A 20,759-nucleotide genomic window follows, 5' to 3' on the forward strand; every position below is an offset into this window, starting at 1 on the left:
AGGGAGGGAAGGAGAAATAGAGGGAGGGGGGGAGGGAGGTGTCATGCTCATGCTTTAAATAATACAATCTCAGTCGCGTTTTTTCCTCCTCTGCAAATGAGATACCACCCTTGTGTTTGTTTGCCACCTCAGTGTTTGGTTTACCACCTCAGTGTTTGGTTTATCACCCCAGTGTTTGGTGTACCACCTCTGTTTTATGACCTCTGTGTGTGTGTTTTTTTTTACCACCCTTGTGTTTGTTTTACCACCCCAGTGTTTGTTGTACCATTCCTTGTTTGTTTTTACCTCCTCTGTGTTTGTTTTAACACCCCAGTGTTTGTTTTACCACTTATGTACTTGTTTTACCACCCCAGTGTTTGTTTTTGGATAATTTAAATAATTTTCAGATAAATATAGCAAAAATAATTGTAGGAATAGATAGTTCTCCAGCTAAGATGTGTGATGTACAGCATATATTGCATTTTTGCCCATGTTTCCGGAAAGCAGCCACATAGTTCATAACATTAAACTGTACGTCATGGTGATTTTAGGCAGTATATGCACGTTGGTGATGATTTTTTGTGCTGTTTTGATTTTTTTTTTTTTTTTAAACATCATTCAGTCACCTACTTAATGCTATATACAGTTTTTAGTACTGTTGCCCCAGTGCTGAGCATTGCACTGCACAATACATGAACTGAAGTACAGTAGTTTTTAATATAACCCCTTCAGCAGGAGGATGTCATTGTTTCATTCTTGCTGCTACCAGTTTTATTCAGCTTAGAAGGGCAGCCAAGAAGTAGAGGGGCTAATGAAGGGTACATCTTAAATTGTTAATTGTAAAACTCTTAAGGTGAAAATAATGATCAGGAGGTAGCAAAAAAAAAAAAAAAAATCACTGGATTCAAGTGATTAACCATTGCACTGTACTGTATTATAGAACCAGACAAAGCCCTGTACTGTATTATAGATTGTTTAACCTGACAAAGCTCAGTACTGTATTATAGATTGTTTAACCCGACAAAGCCCCTGACTCCTTTCAGTTCAGTTGATGGCTAAGTTTAGATTCTGTACAGTATATTGGAAAGTTGATTTCGCTAATAACCAAGGACACTCACTGGAAACTCATTAGTACTTAATAACCAGAGCCCATCATATTTCAAGTAACCGTGATATAGTATTCAAGTTGTAGGAGTGGCCTAGATCCATCAACTGGAAACAAATTGACTATGTTGTTCTTCGTGCCTAGAGCAAGAAATGTGCATTGTTACTTCTGGAGCAGGCATGTTGACAGTGGAGCCTTCTTAAGTCAGATATAATACTCTGGAGGTCACCAAAATAAATATTAAGAGAATGTCACCTGATTCACATGGTTAAGTTTTGTAGTAATTTTGTTGTTCTTTGTCCCCAGAGCAAGGCTTGTGCATCAGTACTTCTGGAGCAGGTGTGTCGACAGCTGAACCTTCTTGAGTCAGATTACTTTGGGTTGGAATACACAGATGGCAACACTCGTTACTGGCTCGACCTGGACAAGCCCATGAACAGACAGGTGGGCACAGGAGAGTTACAGTTAAGGGCAGAGAAAATTAGTTAAAAGTTACAGAAGGACAACATTTTAGAACTGTAGGTTACACTTGAGTTTGGTAGAGGTTATGTTACTTATGACTTATCCAAATGGCAAGGGTTTACTGTTGTTTCTGTCAATCCGTCCATAACCTGATACCATAATCCTGGAAGAGATGACTTCAAACAAATTGCATCCATAACCTGATGCCATAATCTTGGAAGAAATGACTACAAATAAATTACCTCCGTCTCATTGTGTCGTCTGTCATCAGGCTGCCCTTTTTCCAACTCATACCACCCTTATTCATGTAGGCTACTTCTCTATCCCACCTCTCTATCTCATCCTTAGTCTCCCCTCTCACCCTCTTCCCTTCCCTTCAGCTCATCCTTGGTTTTCCCTTCACCCTCTTCCCCTCCATCGCACTCAGTGTCCTAGTCAGTCTATTTCTTTCTTACCTCCATGTAACCACACTACCTGTGGATACATCTTACATTTAGCAATACATCCTTCAGTCTGGTGATAACTTTCCATCACATTTTTCAGTCTCATAACATGTCTTTCATTACACTCTTGCTGTCTCCAGACAGTTTCATGTAGCACTGAAGACTTTTTGAGCAGGAGAGGTTAGATTTTGCCTTCATTTACCCCTTAACTGCATGAGGTCTCTCCATAGCAGTATAAAATCATCTGCTGTTTGCAAGAATAAGTTTTTAGAATATGTTGTCAGGCTGAAGGGGTGAAGGGCAGAGAAATTACTTCAAGATAGAGAAGCATTTTGGTACATTTGCAAGTGGGTTTTGTTAAAGTTTATGTTACAGTGTGTACCAGCTTTATATCAGGTTATGAAAGGTTTACGTATTTTACTCTATGCTAAACTGTTTCATTAGCTTATGCTGTGGTATATATAGTTATAATTGTTTAGCTTAGGTTGTGCCAGCAAGTCTGTAGTAGAGTGAGTTTGAACTTCATAGATGGTGAATTGTGTTTTTCATCAGTGTTTCTTATAATCTTCTTTAGATTTTTAAGCTACTGCACTTCATCAGAAAGTGAACCAGGAAGAAATTTGTATACTTCAAGAAGTTACAAATTTAGTCTATAACCTTATAGCTCATGAATTTTACTGTACATACACACACATACCATCAGTCATTGAGAAAGGAAACGAGTTTGCACCCGCAGTGTCCATGATGGTGCAGTAAAGAGGGTACATACTATATGATATCCCTTACATTGCGATAGACACATTTGAAATATTTAAGTCTGTCTGACACCTTATGATTTGATTCAGCTGAGTGAAATCATAGCGGTGCAATCAGAGGGCTGATTGAGATGCCCCATGCAATTATGATGCCTGCTATACCTGTATGCAATCTTGGCGTAAAATTACCATATCACCATCTTGAGGGCTGAGTTGTAACTCGTATTAATAAGAGAATATGATGTTGGTCACAAAGAAGTGCTCTGGAAAGGATGTAGAGCTATGGCATTGCCTTTTTCTGCCACTGAGCTACATGAAGTGTGCTGCAAAAGAATGAAAATCTGGGCTGTGTTTAGGTGAAAGAACACATGTATGGTGATGCAGAATCTATACAGTGCTGCTGTATACCTGACCATTACTGTTTGTTGCAGGTGTGCTTAAGCCAAGTGGAACCAGTACTGAGATTCTGCGTGAAGTTCTACACCCCTGACCCCGCTCAGCTGGAGGAGGAATACACCCGCTATCTGTTTGCCCTGCAGATCAAGCGTGACCTCGCTCATGGCTGCCTCATGTGCAATGACAACACTGCTGCACTCATGGCATCTTATATCGTCCAGGGTAACCAGTCACTCCTTTGCAAAAATCACATGAAAAGCTCACCTTGTCATCATTATCATTGACATCATCTTGGAGAACTATTTGCAGAATTCCCAGTAAAGTTGGCCGTATCTCCATCCATTGATTATTCAAAGCTCCAGGCAGTTTTTCTCAGTTCAGGAGAGACTTTTTTTAGCTGGATGGGTTAAATATAGCCTTAATTAACCCAAACACTAAAAAGATTTTTCCCTCAAGCTTATTGCATCTGATGGTGGCATGATAAAAATGAAAAATACATCATTGGTTTGAAGGGATTAATATCATGGGGTAGAGACCAGTTAGTTAATTGCAGAGATATAAAGGGAGCAGAAGTTTTGGCATACACATCACCACACATGCTGTGCATCATTTATTTATTTCTGTTCTTTGCCAAGTCTTTTGCATCCTTAACTTCTGTTCCTTCTCACATTCATCCATCTTATCCAACGATCATCTTCCTCTTAGCTATCCATGCCTCCTCCTTCCCCCAAACTTGCTCACATACATTTTCCACCACCTTATTCATACTTACTTTCTCTTTTTGTTCATTAATTTAAACACACACTTCCATCCATTGATAAATAGATTTCCTTACTCCGTATCGTTCTCATATCTGTATGGTTTTAATTCACTGGCTGCAACCCACATTACTGTACTTTGTAATCCTTAACAGCTGCAGTTCTACATTGAATGACATCTGTATCAGGGAGGTGACAACAATTATAACAAAGGACAATCAAGAGAGAAGTGAGGAAAAGTGCCAGGAATAACATGTATATCTTTATTCTACTGAGTTTTTGCATTTTATAGACTTTATTGTGAGGCTGACTGTATAATAAAGTCCACAGAACTAGGATCTCTTGAAAGATGAATACAGGTATTAGTCTCCAGTGTTATGGCTTTCATTGTCATTGATGAGTGAAGTCATTGCTATGCTTTCATCTTAACTTGGCTCATATTATTATCCATTATGCAACAAATTTCATATAGCTCAAAGGCATACAAAGCCAGTACCATGTCTGTGGAGCCTTTCCATACCAGCGCTTCATGACTAGTATCATATTTTAGAATTAATCAGGTGTTATAGTTTCGCTTTCAGGGTGGAGAGATGGCAGTCTTAGGCCAGGTTATAGAGAAAACAGAAATATAGGGACATTCTTTACCAACACTAACACTTGCTTCTTTCTGTGGTGACAGCTGAATGTGGTGACTTTGTTGACGAGGACTACCCTGACCACCGCTACCTCTCACTCTACAAGTTTGTGCCCTCACAGAATCAAGAACTGGAGAGGAAAATTATGGAGAACCACAAAAAGCATGTGTAAGATAGCCATGGGATTGTTGTTGACTGTAGCAGTGGTCAGATCCTGTTGCATTAGTATCCAGAAAGCTTATTAACCAGCATTTAGTACACATGTACAGTATTGTCTCCAACATATAGTATTTAACCCCTCCGTGGTCGCCGGCGTCGAATGACATTTAGCCGATAAATGTCCGCAGGCGTCTTTTGAGCGTGGCCTATAAAAACTGCAAAAATTTTTGGGAAGTGAACGAACATTCTGAACGTCTTCACACTGACCTACATTACACTCCCATACACCCCATCAAACAGTTCAGAGCCTGTGGGTGTGATGAGTGGATTTTCGATTTTTTCGCTCCTGGCCATGCCTAAACAAGCACAACTACACCCATTATCTCGGCCCAGGCAGAAAATATCACCTTTTGTCCTCTCTTGCATAACACAACCACTTGTTTACGATTATGAAGTAATACACGCACAAACAAAAAACTGGAAAATAAGTGAAAAATTCATTTTTGTCTTGGTATCTTTATCTATTTGCTCAGGTTTGCTGTAATGGTTTGGATCATTAGATGCAGGGTGACTTGTAGAAAACTGTGAAAACTTTCGGGAGGTGAACAAAAATCTGGGACATGAGACTGACCTTGACTTCACCCTCTCACATTTCTATCAGTTCACCACCTGCTGTCATGACGAGTGGATGTACAATTTTTTCGGTCGTAGCCATGCCTAAAAACACATAGTTACACCCATTATCTTGACCCAGACAAAATACAATCTTTTTCCTCCCTTGCAAAACACACACAACCACCCTGTTTACGAGACAGCGCTATATATTGCGAAAAGAACAAGGTAATATGATAAGGATGGGCCTAAAATGATAGAGAAAGATGAAAGTGTTATTATGGAAAAAATACGTTTTCTCCCGTCTGTAAACGTATTTATTTCTGCTTTGTGTCTGTACTCGTATTAATTAGACTTCTGAAACTGCATTAAGATTCTATTTTTAGCCACGCTTGTGGTGTGGGAGCTCAAAGTTGCGACTCAACTTCCGTATTGCTAATCGGATCTGACCCTCCACTTTATTCTCCCATGGCAGAGCCTAGCCTCGGAGGATGTGCAGTTTTCTGATTTAGGACTGAAAATTCAACCCTTTCGCTCCCTTTTCCAAGCATGGACACAATGATAACATAAAAAATAACACGAAACTACCATAAACATATTTTATGTCATACCAGTGGTGAAAAAGTATTCATAACAATTTTTTTCCAGCCATTCATAATACTGTATACAGTAATCCCTCCAATATCCGACGTAATAGAGCCATAGGCATGTCCGGATAGTGGTCCTGTCCGGATATTGGGTCCCAGGCTTCTGAACTTGTACTTATGGACCCTAACTCAGAAAAACACCTATACAACTCGTTTTCTCCCGTCTGTAAACGTATTTATTTCTGCTTTGTGTCTGTACTCGTATTAATTAGACTTCTGAAACTGCATTAAGATTCTATTTTTAGCCACGCTTGTGGTGTGGGAGCTCAAAGTTGCGACTCAACTTCCGTATTGCTAATCGGATCTGACCCTCCACTTTATTCTCCCATGGCAGAGCCTAGCCTCGGAGGATGTGCAGTTTTCTGATTTAGGACTGAAAATTCAACCCTTTCGCTCCCTTTTCCAAGCATGGACACAATGATAACATAAAAAATAACACGAAACTACCATAAACATATTTTATATCATACCAGTGGTGAAAAAGTATTCATAACAATTTTTTTCCAGCCATTCATAATACTGTATACAGTAATCCCTCCAATATCCGACGTAATAGAGCCATAGGCATGTCCGGATAGTGGTCCTGTCCGGATATTGGGTCCCAGGCTTCTGGACTTGTACTTATGGACCCTAACTCAGAAAAACACCTATACAACTCCCTCTGGACATGCATAGCACCTGTTTAAGACCCAAATCACACCAATAAGGGACATAAAAGACTGAAATAAATGCAAAAGAAGCATAAAATGAAGTTTTTGAGGTAGGTTCATACAATATTCAACATTCTGGGTACTTACAAGCCCCTGGCTCCTGGACTGGTAGTTATGGACCCTAACCTAGCCTGACTCAGAAAAACACCTATACAACTCCCTCTGGACATGCATAGCACCTATTTAAGACCCAAATCACACCAATAAGGGACATAAAAGACTGAAATAAATACAAAAGGAGCATAAAATGAGGTTTTTGAGGTAAATTTTTTTTTTTTTTCGATTTTTTTTGCGGTTTTCGGACCATCTTGGGAATATTGGATCCTGGGATGATTATGTCCGGTTAGTGGGGATGTCTGGATAGTGGGCGTCCAGATATTAGAGGGATTACTTATATACTGAAATCATTCGATATCATCATATCTCATATATGCGCAATGTTTCAGCACCATTCGCATTGTTGTGGGAGATAAAAAAAAATAGCAACACCTGCCTAGTTGCGTTGCGGAAGTGCCCCGGGGCAGCGGATATCAGTTGCAGATATTTCTGCAACTTCCGTGCTCCATTGCAAGCCACAAAATGCATCTAGGAAGCTGGGATTTGCACTGTTAGGTGCATCTGAACTCTCTTCAATATGGCAAGAAAAAAAATCAATTTTCGAAACTTCAAAAAATGGCCCTGGCGTCCGCCTGGCATGCACGGAAAATTCCAGGTCTCCGGCCATGGAGGGGTTAAACTTTATCTGTAATCATATGGGTTGATGGTAGGTGAGGGTTCCCACCATCCACTCACTTCATGCATTGCTGCCTACAGGTAACTCTACATTACAGTGGCAAAGTAAAGGGTTTTTTGTAGCTCAAGACACCTTTTATACTGTATACGAGTTAATAGCTACATAATTAAAAGAATCCCTGATGGTGTGGTTGGTTAAAGTGCATCAGCCAGATCTGGCCCATGAGAGATTATGTATGAGGAGTGGTTGGCATATATAGCTCACATGATATTGGAGTTTTGTGTGCAGTATTTTTATATGGAAAGAACAAGACACCCCTGAGGTATGAATTTAGAGTAATCAAAGGTAGAAAATATGTAGGCTTGAATATTGAGATGTTTAATACAGTGTTTGTTGGTATTTGTTACAGAGGGATGACGCCTGCAGCCGCTGACCTCAACCTCCTGGAGACAGCAAGAAGATGCGAACTATATGGAATTAAGATGCACCCAGCTAAGGTAATATTGCATAAGGTCCCTTCATATTGTATTAATTGTATTTGTATTAAACCAGAAGTTCTGTTGTGTTCTTTGCTACTGGTGAACAAGATCTTTGCCGACTGACTCAAACTATTAGGAATGTCTGAGCTTCATGGTTGGAAAGTAAATGTAGTTAAGAGTAATGTGGTAGTTGTTGAGAGATTGAGAGAGAAGTGTGATATGCTGGTAAATGGAACTAGAATTGGTGATTAAGTTTAATTTTTCTGGTGCAGTAGTATAAAAGAGGAGGAAACATGCAATGGAAGTGGAAAAAAGAGTGACCTGGGCAAGAACGATGGCTGGTGTCCTGAAGACCCTGCTATGAAGCAGAAAAGTGACTATAGGGAATCTTCATGAAGAGTAGAGGATCACAACTTTTTCCATACAATGAGTACTATAAATATGGGAGAAACTATCAAATCAGGTTAATGGACAACAATGATATTTTATTAAACAGTCTTTCTCTAACTTACAACAAACTCAGTAGAAAAAATATGGTAGCAAAAGATGACTTATAAGAACTTAGTATCACGTACCATAATGCGCAAACACTGTTCTCATATCGACCATGTGGCTTGTTTGCAGGACCATGAGGGTGTGCCTCTGAACCTGGCCGTAGCACACATGGGGGTCCTGGTCTTCCAGAACTACACTAAGATCAACACGTTCTCTTGGGCCAAGATCCGCAAGCTGTCCTTCAAGCGCAAACGCTTCCTCATCAAACTACACCCTGAAGGATATGTGAGTTTAATTTCTGACTGTTTTTCTTTTATTGTTACCATTGTAATGAATTAATGCTTTTATTTTTTTATTCTTTCTTTTTCTCATACATGATTGGAGTCTGTGAGGTTTATTGAAGGATATATTTTTCCCCCTCCTGAAGTTATTATCTGTATATATACCGGTATATCATGTTGAACTTACTAGGACAGTCACATTACATACCCTGTATTTTCTTCCTTTTTTTTTTTTTTTTTTTCTAATTTTGTATAATATTGTCTAAGAAGAAACATAATCTTCATTATAAATTATAACATTTTAATTCAGATAAAAAACAGGCTTCCAGTTTTCCTTTTGAAAATTAGGCCAAAGTGTTGTGGAACTTTTGTTATTAAAGGTTATAGACGATGAGATTATTTACTGTGGTGAATTTTGCAACATATTCTGTAATTGGTGTTCACCTTTACTTTATTTTTTTTTTTTCTCACATTATTGAGAGTTGAACATTCTGAACTATTGCTCTAGGCATTTTGAATAAAGTAGTAATTTATCCATGATTTCAAACTTTCACCATAGGAAATGTCGTATACCTTAATGGGATTGCTAGATTAGTAGATGCAGAAAAATGGTCTCATCCTATTTCATGAATTATTTATCCGAAAAGTATTGAAGATAGAAGGTGCTACCTGTTGTATTGCTTTTTCCCCTTCATTCTGGTGGTGTCAGCATCCTTAAGGAAGTAGCTTAAATTTACTTGCAGCCACTACCATACAGTCTAGTCTAGGTTAATGGGGCACATGTCATCCAATGGTCTTTTTAAAAAAAAAAAAAAAAAAAAAAAAAAAAAAGAGCCATAACAGAGGCCTCACCGGAAGTGAGAGATATTATGCCTTCTACTGTCTTAAGGAATCCCCTCTAGCTCAGCTAATGCCCAGCAACTTCCTGAGTTGTATCGAGCATTAGGTTTTGTGAAAGTCTCATTTCATAGCATCACCATTTTTTTCTGTTATGTATCCCCATCTCTATTTTATCTCAAAGTTTGCACGGATGACTTCAATAGTGGATGGATTCATCATTCTTTTTGTGGATACACTCTTCAGGGAAAATGGTTAGACAAACTGAAACCAACACACATCAGTGCATAGGAATACACAGTCATAGTTATCTTGCTTTTAAGGATAGATAACTTTCATTATTCAAGCATTTGCTATTCTCAACCTCTCAGCAGTGGCTTGCATCACTCAGAGCAGGTTGTTGATCCCTCTTACCCTTCAGATGGTTGCCTTCACTTTGTGGCATTGGTGTAGCTGGACAGCTTAGTTATATGTAAGGTGATGGGGATTCCTAGATGATGGATGGCATGAAAGCTCTAACTTTCAAGAAAACACTTAGGGGATTTGTGATTATTCTCTGCACAGTGTAGTTGTGTATTTGAACACCCAGCGCTTGAGACCAGTACTGTACAGTATATGGATGAAATGTAACCTCCTACCCAGCAGTGCATGGTGTGGGTTGCAAGTGGCTTTGAGCCATTTCTAACCTCTTTTACTGTGATGCTAGCATTTTCATTTCATTCTTGTTGTCACCAGGTTATGCTGTTCTGCACAGGGGGAAGTTTTGGATATAGGGAGTTTATGAAGATAGTTCAGACTTTTTCATTGTGAGGGTTCTTGCCTTAGCAGCTTCAAACCCCCTTAGTCCAGAGTCCTTCTCAAACAGATCATAATAATCTGGTACTAGCAAGAATAAAACAAACAGGGCATCATTGTACTGAAGGGTTAGTTGCCTCCACTGCCTCCCAACGGAGGGAAAATATGCGTTTGATTGTAAAGTAACTCTTGTTTTCATGGTATCCTTTTACTTTATGAAAGAAGAAGAGGAAAAAGAGGATTTTCTTGGTAGTCATGTTGATTTACCCACTTTGCAAGTTACATCCATGTGTTAGAAAATGTGGTACACTGAGTGCCAGTTTTTAGAGTACTCAGGGTTTAGTGAAACTTGCCACTAATTAGTCTTTTACATTGCACAGCCATGTCAGTTTTACAGAATACCAATTTGCCCAGTATACCTTCTAATGAAATGAACGTGACAAGATAAATTTCAAGATGACTTGTCGTAGATTACTTTAATTCCAAAAATATTGTGGAGAATAGATTCTCCCAAGTTTCCACCCTGATGGTGCCTCAGTGTTTTGAACATTGCAGCATTCATATCTTCTGTTAACCATTTTTTCTTGACATATTGTAATGTTAAAACAAAAAGATAGTAAATTTTAGTGGTTCAGTGAGCCCTACCCATTGAATTAGTATAGTGTGTAAGGCATCATTTGTAATTTTGGGGGTAAAATGATAATTTCTTATTATCCCTTAAAATATGATTTTTTTAAAAGAAATGTACTCAGTTCCAGTTCATTTTATTAAGATGGAAGTTTACTGTATTTATGTTCCTTTTTTTAATACAGCTTAACCATTAGCTTATAAATGATAAGTCATTTGTGATAAAGCATGCTCTTTAATGCTTTGCTAACGGTTATATTGGACGTAATTTTGTTGAATAAAATTTTGGGAGAATGTAATATTATACCATAAATTCCATGACAGTATGAGAATTCCAGTGGTTGAAATACTGTATTGCAAGTCAGGTTGAACCATATGCAGTGAGAACCAATACAATGCATTTCAACATGATTTCTCTGTCTCTCTCTCTTTCTTTCTTTCCCTTTCTCCCCACTGCCCCCCACCCGTACCATCATCCCTTCCTAAAACAACAACAACATTACTGGCTGGTCGTCCCCCACCCCCAACATACACCCCTGCCCCGCCCCGACCTCTCCTTGACCCAGGGCGAGGTAATGTTTACAATGTGGTGTGTTTGTCTGTGTTTGGGAGCGCCTGACAGCATGCGTCTAACCTACTAACTGGTGATTGTGGTAGAACAAAATTGGCCATTGGTTACACATGCACACATATGCGACAGAGGCCAGAATAATGTAATGGACTCACATTTTTATCCCAAGCACTGTTATTGTTGAGTCATTATCACAGTTGATTACAGAGCAAGAAAGCTCAGAATTGGGACCACATATAACATTTGTCTTGCGTGTCTCTTTGTATTTGCACCTCAGATGGACGTGAATGTGTTGAGGAGACGAGTCTGTAGGATGATGCTTTATTTTGTGCACACAGATAACATGTCAGTGTTGTGTTATAGGTAGATAATGTTTTCATCACTTTTCTTATATTTCATGCCATAGCTAAACATAACTGATCTTAGATAACCATTTAAATGTTGCACACACTTGCTTTTTGTTTTGTTAATTGGTTAATGAAGGAAGGAGTAGGAAATAATGCTTTTAAATTTGTACTATTTTTTCTGGTTGTAGGTTATGAATTTTTTTCCCCAAGATTGCAATATTAACCTAACTTGCTCACAAACGGCTGAGCTGTTTATTTTATTTCTTGCTCATAATACAATAACATGTCATGCAGCATTACAGGGCTTCATGACAGTTGTGCATGACAGTGAAGAATATCTAACTTAATGATCCATAACCACGACACTCATCAGTCACAAGATACAATACTGGTGCGGACTATTTGTAGGCTGAATGACAAATAGTGTAGGAATGTTGGATAGGATGAACAGTTGTTGTAAATATGGAAGATACTCTTGCCAGTGATTAAAACTTTTGTACAGCGAAATCAGGCTTGTTATTGCAGAATTAGAATAGTAAGTGTAAGCCACAATTTAATGAAATTAACTTCAGCAAAGCAAGTGAAGTTAATGAAATACAGTATTCAGGTAAAGTCAGATCTGATGAGGTGAACAGATGAGGAAAAAGAGTAGTTAATAGTCATATTTGTTGAGGTGAACAGATCAGGTTGAATGTGAGACTGTGGACGATATTGACCTACTCCCCCCTCCCCCTCTTGTTCCCCCCCTCCACAAGCTGCCCTACGGAGGACGGTGGCCGGAGGTGTGTTGGCCCCCTCATCCTGTTTTCTACATGGCTTTGGCTTTCTCCATTTTTGCTTTTTAGTAGTTAGGAGTTCTGAGTTCCCTAGTGTTTTACCTCACCTTCTGTCTTAGCTCTCTTTGTTATCCCGTCTTTGTTTTGTAGTTGTTGCTCTCATTTCTCTCTAATACTTTGTTTTCCATGCTCTTTCTTATCTCTGTGTTATCCTTGCTCAGTTGTATGGTCCATCTCTTTTATCATCATTATCTTTTTAAGTCTCTGTAGTACAGTATCAGCTCTTCATGAGTATTTATTCATTCATATCTTTATTTGTTGTCCATCTCTTTATTAAGTGCTTTTTATTTCTAAATTGTACAGTTCATGGCTGTGGTATCTTTGCTCTTGATCATATAATTATAGTCCCATCAGTTTATTAACTTTATGTATTATCTCTCTCTCTCTCTCTCTCTCTCTCTCACTATTTTCACTTGTGTTTGGCTATAACAGCACCCTCTGAAACTTTCCCTCCTACTCCTGGTAGGTCATTATAGCACCTCAGGAAAGAGACCGTACCTCTTCACCCTACTATCACACATAAGGACAATAAGGATGAGAGATCATCTTGACATAGCCATAAGTCAAGGAGAGAGATGCTGTAATTCCACAGTGCCTGTAAGATTAATCAAACACTTTCCTTAACGTTTCATTTACAAGTACTGTAAATGAACTAATATTGACCCTCCTATGGTAACACTTTTCTTTTTTTTCCTTTTCAACTTCCCACTGCTGCCACATTGTTTTATGACAGATTGTATGGCAAACACCTCTGTGTTTGTGATTTTGTTTATCAGCCATCCAACTTCACCGAATACAAATGTGTGATGCTGTATTTCTTCAACTTTGTTTATGGCGAACCCCTATGCTCAGGGTTTGAGTTTTGTTTGAAGTTGAGGCTAAGTCTTTTCCATTTTTCCCAATTAGTCCACCTAAACCTCATGTGACCTGGTTTAGGGTCATGGCTGCCAACATGGTGCCAGGCTGGATGAGACCTCTTGAGATAGGACTTTGTCCTTTCTCATGTTGTTTATTACTGAATTTCATATGTAGTTATTCTCCCTGTAATTTTCACGTATGTGATTGTTTGGGACCATGTGGTGCAACCCCCTAACACCACCCACATCAAGAGCTCTTCACTTGGGCCATTGGATACTCTGGATGGCTCCTTTGCCATCTTTGTAAAATTAGTGAATAAGTTTTCTCTCATAATTGTGTGTGTACTTGCTCACTCAGAGGCAGTGATACTGAGATAACTAACGAGTTAGGAGGTATGCTGAGCCGATTGAGCATTTAACAGTACCATGGCAGGCATTCACAATTACCAAATCCCTCTGGTTAGAATGAATACTCAGCCTATCTTGGTGCTACATTCACTACTGCATTCAGCAGTGCAGCTGTCTGTCTCTGCCCATGCCTCCCTCTCTCCCTCCCTCCCTCTTCCTGTACATGTCTGTACCTGGTGAGGCATTGCCGTCTTACCTTGTTGTGCCCTCTCATTCACCTATGTGCCCCTGAAAGCACTATTTTAACAATCAATTGAGAATTTACACTCCCCTACAATTGTCAGAAGTCTGCTGTTCTAGTTTGACCACTACTGAGCTTATGGTGTCCCCCTTCGTCTCCTACTCCCATCATCAAACAGCCAGCCAAGAGAACCTCAACCCAAAAAAGGAGTTGGTAGAGCTCGTAGATATTACCCAATGTCTGAGGAAATTGAGTGAACAAGAAGGACACAGAGCAAGTGTTATGGAAAACTTCGCTCAGCCTTTCTTAAGTGGCCTCCTTAATGAGAGGATGCTCAGCCAGTGATACCAAAGTCATCCCCTCCCTGAAGTGTGAGGATGTTGTCAACTCAGACTGTTGTTGTGATTACAACATCATATGAAACTTTACTGAGCTTTGAATGGTTATTCTAAGCAGATTGAAGCTGTAACACCTCCTTCCATGACCTGTGGCAGTGTCAAGATGAATTCCTCACCCTCAGTACACATTTATTTGGCAGTAGGGTGCACAGGCCTAGTCTCCTTCCTGCATTGCCCCCATGACCATTTAAAGGAGGAAAATGAGTTTTTGGTTTTGAAAAATTAAAAAAGAACATTATACATTCCCATGTCTCTTATCTTTGTTTTTTATAATTTAATTTTACTCCCATTTTGTCTGTACAGTCCATCTATTGATTATCCCAGTCTTTAGTCTCTTAATTGTACCGTGCCCTCTTATTCTTCTTAATTAATGCCCTGTATATCCCGATTGCAGTTGCATCCCACTTTAATATATGCTTTTAGTCTCTTAATTACAGTCCTCTCTTTCTTTGTTATTATTGAGTTTTATCTTCTATTTGTATTATCCTACATCTTTTGGCATTTTTTTTTTATTTTCTTATCTCTATAGTATATCGTTTTGTGATTTTAATTAGTGCCCTTTTACCTGGTCTTACCTTTATCATCCTGTGTTTTCACCTCATTTCATAAATGCCTGACATTACGTAGGATCTCATTTTTGCTTAGAATATATATAGTTTAACTTGTATGTAGTTCACCTATAAGTCCTTTTATCTTATTCAGTGATAATTTTGGCCATGCATAAATTTTTTCCCTATTGTTTGTAGGTACTGTACAGTACTTTGCTGAGTGGACTTTTTTTTTTTTTTTTTTTTCCCCCTTTTTTCTCACCTAAGATGTATTGACTGCTTTGACCATTTGTAATAAATTGTATATGCGGTATATTTCATGCTTGTCAGATGACTTTTCTTGTTGTCAGTTATTATCATTAGTTGGTTACAGTTTAGCACGGCAATGCACGCATGATGTTTTCAATTCACGATGACGCACTGCCTGGATCAGTTTTGTATACATATTATGTATAGCAGCTTAGTGTAATGAAGATACTGATTTTATTTATTACTGTACCATGCAAGTACACTGCTATTCTAGCTATACAAAATGCATTATTTATTATTATTATAAGATATTATGGAATGGAATGATTGTATTTATATAATATGATGTATCACAGTTACTTGACTCAGCAAATTATGGAGTTTTCTACAGTTAGTAAGTACACAAATTACAGCACATGACAGTGATGAAGGTCAATGGTTGGTGGCCAAAACTTAGATCTTGTTTGGTGTGTGTGTGTGTGTGTGTGTGTGTGTGTGTGTGTGTGTGTGTGTGTGTGAGAGAGAGAGAGAGAGTGAACCCTCATTTCATTCTCTGTAGGTATGAAGTACTGTATAATTTATAACTGTGTGTTAGTATTAAATCAAAACACTGTTTTGTTTTGATTGTGAGTAGGTTTATGGATCAAAAGGAAGCTATAGGAATGTTTAGTTATTTGATAACACTTGTAGTTAATTACTTCGTGGTGAAAAACTTGGTACAGTATAGGCTAGTCTAGATATTCGCATAATACTAATCTTACCCTTAACTGCTGCAGTTGTACAGTTGTTTTAATATGGTGTAAGTTTGTTTTTTTTCATCCTTATCTTGCTTGCAGCTTTATTTCACGAGTTCCCCATTGCTTACAGTGGTTTTGATTAATCCATTTTCCCTGTATATAATGATTCAGTAGCAGTGAGTGACTGGATAGCAACACCCACTGAAGTCACTGTAATGAGTGAAGTGAACTAATATTGTAATGGCTAAGATCATCCTAAAATTCCACTAATTTTTGTACTAACTACTACATTACAGTACTACAGTTTCCTCATTATCATTATTACATCAGTCAATAACAAGTTGTCAGTATATTTCTGTAATTTGAAATATAAATATCTAATGATTATTCTTGTACAGTTAGAGTATTAGTCAGATAAATAAATTGTTAATACAGTACAAAAATGTTCATTTAACTGGAGGTAAAATCTAACCAAAAAAGAAGACCAAGAGAAACAAGATTCCCCCCCGGTAAGCTAGTCCACCTGAGCTGTCAAATTAGCCTAGCAAATTCCCACAATGTTCCAGGGTTACTACAAGGACATAGTCGAGTTTTTCTTTGACGGCCGCAACGAGTGCAAGAATTTCTGGAAGAAGTGTGTGGAGCACCATGGGTTCTTCCGATGCTCTCAGGTCAAGAAGGTACCGCGGCAGAAAACGCGTGTTCTCTCCAGGGGGTCCTCCTTCAGGTGGGTGGAAGTGGTGGAGTGGAGACATGAGAGAAGGAGATAGGAAATCATGTAGGAAGTAGTGGAATGGAGGAAAAATGTGAAGGAGTGTGGGAAAGACAGGAAGTGAGAGAAAGATATGTAGAGAGAGGAGTGAACATAACTCATGTTTTTGACCCCATAGTCCCTCCTATAATTCCATTCATATATACTGATATACCTATGGAATAACCAAGGGGTCATCAGAACACCCTTTTCTCACTCTGCAAGTCCTATTGGTTCACTAACTTCCATGCAGTACTACATAAACGAGACAGAGTTTAAAATGGGAACAATTATTGTATATTGTACATGGAAGGAAATGCTATGTAGAATGGAGGAGGATATAAAAAGTATGTTCAGTTATTTGCTAAATGTAAAATAAGAGTTGATATACATTGCTACTTCATCTGTATAAACATCCCACAGTTACCAGTTCTTGTGAGTTTTCTGAACTGTAAATTAGCCACCAATCAGATACGTCATGATGTAATTTTGTACACTGAAGATATGGAATGGAGATGTTTAGTAGCTGCATCACCTTGAAGAAAATTGCAGTCAGATAACAGTCTGCATTTTTCTTTCCTACAGGTATAGCGGGAGAACACAGAAACAGGTGCAGGAGTTTGTGAGAGATAATTATGTCAAACGGGCGCCCTTTCAAAGGTAAGTAACCCACAAATTGCACAAAAATTAATTTACAGTTGTCTTGTAGTTATGTCCAGCAAGCAAGCTGGTTCATACCAGTACATGATTTTGTTCATCACTACTTTTAAGAATGCAGTTTGGTTCTGAGAAGATTTGGAAATTCATAAATTTATGTCTGAAAATGTCTAGATTTCAAAGCAAGAGAAATTAAGTTGCCCAGTTTAATCTTATGGCTAAGCTGTTCAACTTTTAGTGGCCCTAAAGCAAAATGTAAATATAATTATGGCTAAAATTTATAGACTTGTAAACATGTACAGTACTTTTATTTTCATATCTTTTGTATATTCCACTGTGCATTAACATCAAGAAGCTTCACAGTAAATGCGGGCAGTAGCAGACTTGTGGTGTGATTTTCTAATCTTTTCAGTGTGTACTGTTGTAAAATTTTTATCCTGCTTGAAATAAGTCATAAATTGCATATTATGTTAAAACTAGGGTCACAGTCTTGAACAAGTTGGTGTCGGTATCATAGTGTTTCTTGCAATGGGCATAGTCACTTCCCACCAGAGCTAAAATTTCACCAAAATTGGAGATTTTGGGTTAACATGGACAACTTGTATTTGGGCTTCATAATTTGTATTTACATATTTGTATCTTTATTTGATCATTACAGTATTGGTTATATATTATCATCATCATTGTCATCATCAACTCTGTTTAGTTACTACAATATTGTTTTATATATATATATATATATATATATATATATATATATATCATAGTAGCAGCCGTGGCTCAGTGGGTTAGAGCGCTCCGCTCTGATCGAAGGGTCGGAGGATCGAATCCACCCAAGGGTCATTGGTAGACACCAGGAAGTGCATCCGGTCATAAAATGCTACATGCTCCAGTCCAAAGTCCTCTACCAAAGGGCAACGCCTTAGCCCATCGGGGATACCTGGCGTAAAACCAAATTATTATTATTATTTTTTTTTTTATATATATATCATCATTGTTATCATCATCATCATCTTGTCATTGTCATTATTTCATCATCCTCATCATCGTCACCATCATCACCTTACATCTCCTCATCCCCTCTCATCTCTCACTTTCACTCATTCCATTCTCACCTCACTTTCTTGCAAATTTATTCACACCTCACTTCCCTTTATCCTCTCTCATCCAGATTTTCCTCTTTATGCTTTGTCTTCACTCCCTCCATTCACTGTCACCAACAGATCCCAGTCATTTCGGCACAGTCCTTCTGGTCATGCGAGTGTGAGCAACGTAGGAATGAGCATCTCTGCCCAGCCACTCCTACCCCTCTCCGACAATCAGTGCAGTGAGTACTCAGGGAGGAGGGTGGGTAATAAAATGCAATTGTGGCCAGAGAGGCAAGTAAGATGAGATGGATGTCATGGGGAAATAAGACTGTGGTAAGTTAAAGTGGTGGGTATGGAGGGAAGTAAGATGAGATGGATAAGATGGGCAGATTTACATAGCTGGATAGTGAGAGAGAAAGATGTGTTGTTATAAGGAAGAAGAGGAGGTTTGATAAGAGAATTTTGGGTAGAGAGACAGCAAGATACTTTGTGGTAAGTAAGAAGAGGAGATGGATAGAGAGATAGAAAGATGTGTTGTAATAAGGAGGTGGGATGAAAGACAGAGAGAGGCAGGGAACTGGATTTTTTTTTTTCGTTCAAAGATTTCCTGCAACTTTATTGCAGGCCGGGCCATACATTAGCCCGGTCAGTGGGGTATGGGCTGATTAAAAAATAGTAAGTGGGGAGGACAGGACCTAGGGATTGCCTAGCACACACGTCCTGTCTCCTGGCGGGCTTTGTGGTGTGTGTGGGAACTGGAGAAATGAATGTGATAGGAAATGAGAACTTTTTGTTTATAAGGTTTAGGAAAATGAGCAATAGAGCCTTGTGCATAGTGAAACTGATAGGGAGATGGTTAATATCAGAATTTCCAAGTATAGAAAGGTGGTTAGAATTGGAGTATCTATTTAGCTGGATGTGGATTGAATGTTTGATGGGGAGATGGGGAGAATGGCAAGATAAAGTGATAAAGGTTTGTGGTGGAAGTTGAAACTGTAAGAAGATTGGGTGTCATGTCAATAAGAGATGTGATGGATAAGATGGGATTAGATGGTTTTCAGGTGAACAGGTTGATAGCCCCATCTCAGGAGTGCCTCTTAATATATAGCAGGGTATAATAAACCCAGTTGCATGAGTCAAGGCAGGATTACTTTGGAATCATTCTGTTATGCCCCAGATGAAAGACTGAACATTCTGATAGGCATTGGATAGATATATGAATGGATAAATAAGCAAAAGTAAATAGGTGAATCGCAGGATTTATAGGCAAAAAGTGAAACTGCAGTTCCATTTCATCATATTTTGTGTTGGGGGGTGGGGGGTGCCTTGTGGCTATGGGTGTTTTGAGCATGGTTGGAAACAACCTTCTTCTGTATGCAACAGTTTAAATCCATAAGGTGGCTGGGGATTTTACTGTTATGAAAATGCTGCTAGGGACATATGTCATTTTTTTACAGTGTATTGGACAACAGTAGCCAAGCACAGATTTCATATAATTCAAAGGAAGTAATGTGATATAAACAGTTGTATGTTATGTTAGAGGATTAAGTGGTAGGTGGGGGGGCACTTACCATCCACTCGCTTGATGTATTGAAGTCCTTGGATGACTGCCCTTCCTCTCTTCCTTCCTTCTTTCATTTCGTCCTCTTGTGTCTTTTTTCCTTCATTCCATTCTCTTCCTTATGCCTATGGTTGACTTTACACTCCCTCTTCTGTATTTTTTTCCTTCATTGTTACTTCTTCCTTCTTCCTGTGGGTGACTCTCTGTCTCTCTCTCTCTCTCTCTCTCTCTATATATATATTATTTATATATATATATATATATATATTTATCATATCCTGTACAGTATATACAGTAAAAGTCTTCCAATCTGACCACCAGTTCTTCGAATATCCCAATAGATAGATAGATAGTACTTTGAATTTTTCAAGGCAAAATTTTTCAAATTTTTTTTAGATATTTTTCAAAATTTTCTGGGTTCTATCTAAGGATTTATCTGGCTTCTACTTGCGTTTGGATTTGGATGTACAGTACCTGCCTATAACTATTCAGCTACATTTCTATGCATTTCTGGTGTCTAAAGCAATAACCCATATCATTTTAAATGTTTATTTAATAATCATGTACATATTTCTAATGTTTTCAAAGGTCCCTTTTGATAGTCCGAAAAAACCAGTACTGCGTACTATAGTCCGAAAGGCCCTCGGTCCCCTGCCATTCAG

At 38.5% G+C, this 20,759-nt stretch overlaps 1 protein-coding gene across 2 annotated transcripts in view; it reads left to right on the top strand.

Annotated features, from left to right (window-relative positions):
• The window catches only part of Cdep (Chondrocyte-derived ezrin-like domain containing protein), a 182,112-nt gene that overhangs the window by 109,108 nt on the left and 52,245 nt on the right, over window positions 1–20,759 (top strand). Inside the window, exons 3-11 of one of the 2 annotated variants that reach the window (XM_080283943.1) lie at window positions 1,391–1,528; window positions 3,176–3,362; window positions 4,578–4,701; window positions 7,804–7,891; window positions 8,498–8,653; window positions 12,582–12,608; window positions 16,607–16,767; window positions 17,377–17,451; window positions 18,672–18,775. In XM_080283943.1, the coding sequence (XP_080140069.1) occupies window positions 1,391–1,528; window positions 3,176–3,362; window positions 4,578–4,701; window positions 7,804–7,891; window positions 8,498–8,653; window positions 12,582–12,608; window positions 16,607–16,767; window positions 17,377–17,451; window positions 18,672–18,775 (1,060 nt within the window). The remainder of the gene's footprint in view (window positions 1–1,390; window positions 1,529–3,175; window positions 3,363–4,577; window positions 4,702–7,803; window positions 7,892–8,497; window positions 8,654–12,581; window positions 12,609–16,606; window positions 16,768–17,376; window positions 17,452–18,671; window positions 18,776–20,759) is intronic. The other variant, XM_080283949.1, reaches the window with a different exon arrangement.

The sequence above is a fragment of the Coenobita brevimanus genome, chromosome 13 (assembly GCF_032717465.1).
Source record: "Coenobita brevimanus isolate Jiangsu-jjx chromosome 13, ASM3271746v2, whole genome shotgun sequence".
In the NCBI taxonomy this organism is placed as follows: Eukaryota; Metazoa; Arthropoda; class Malacostraca; order Decapoda; family Coenobitidae; genus Coenobita; species Coenobita brevimanus.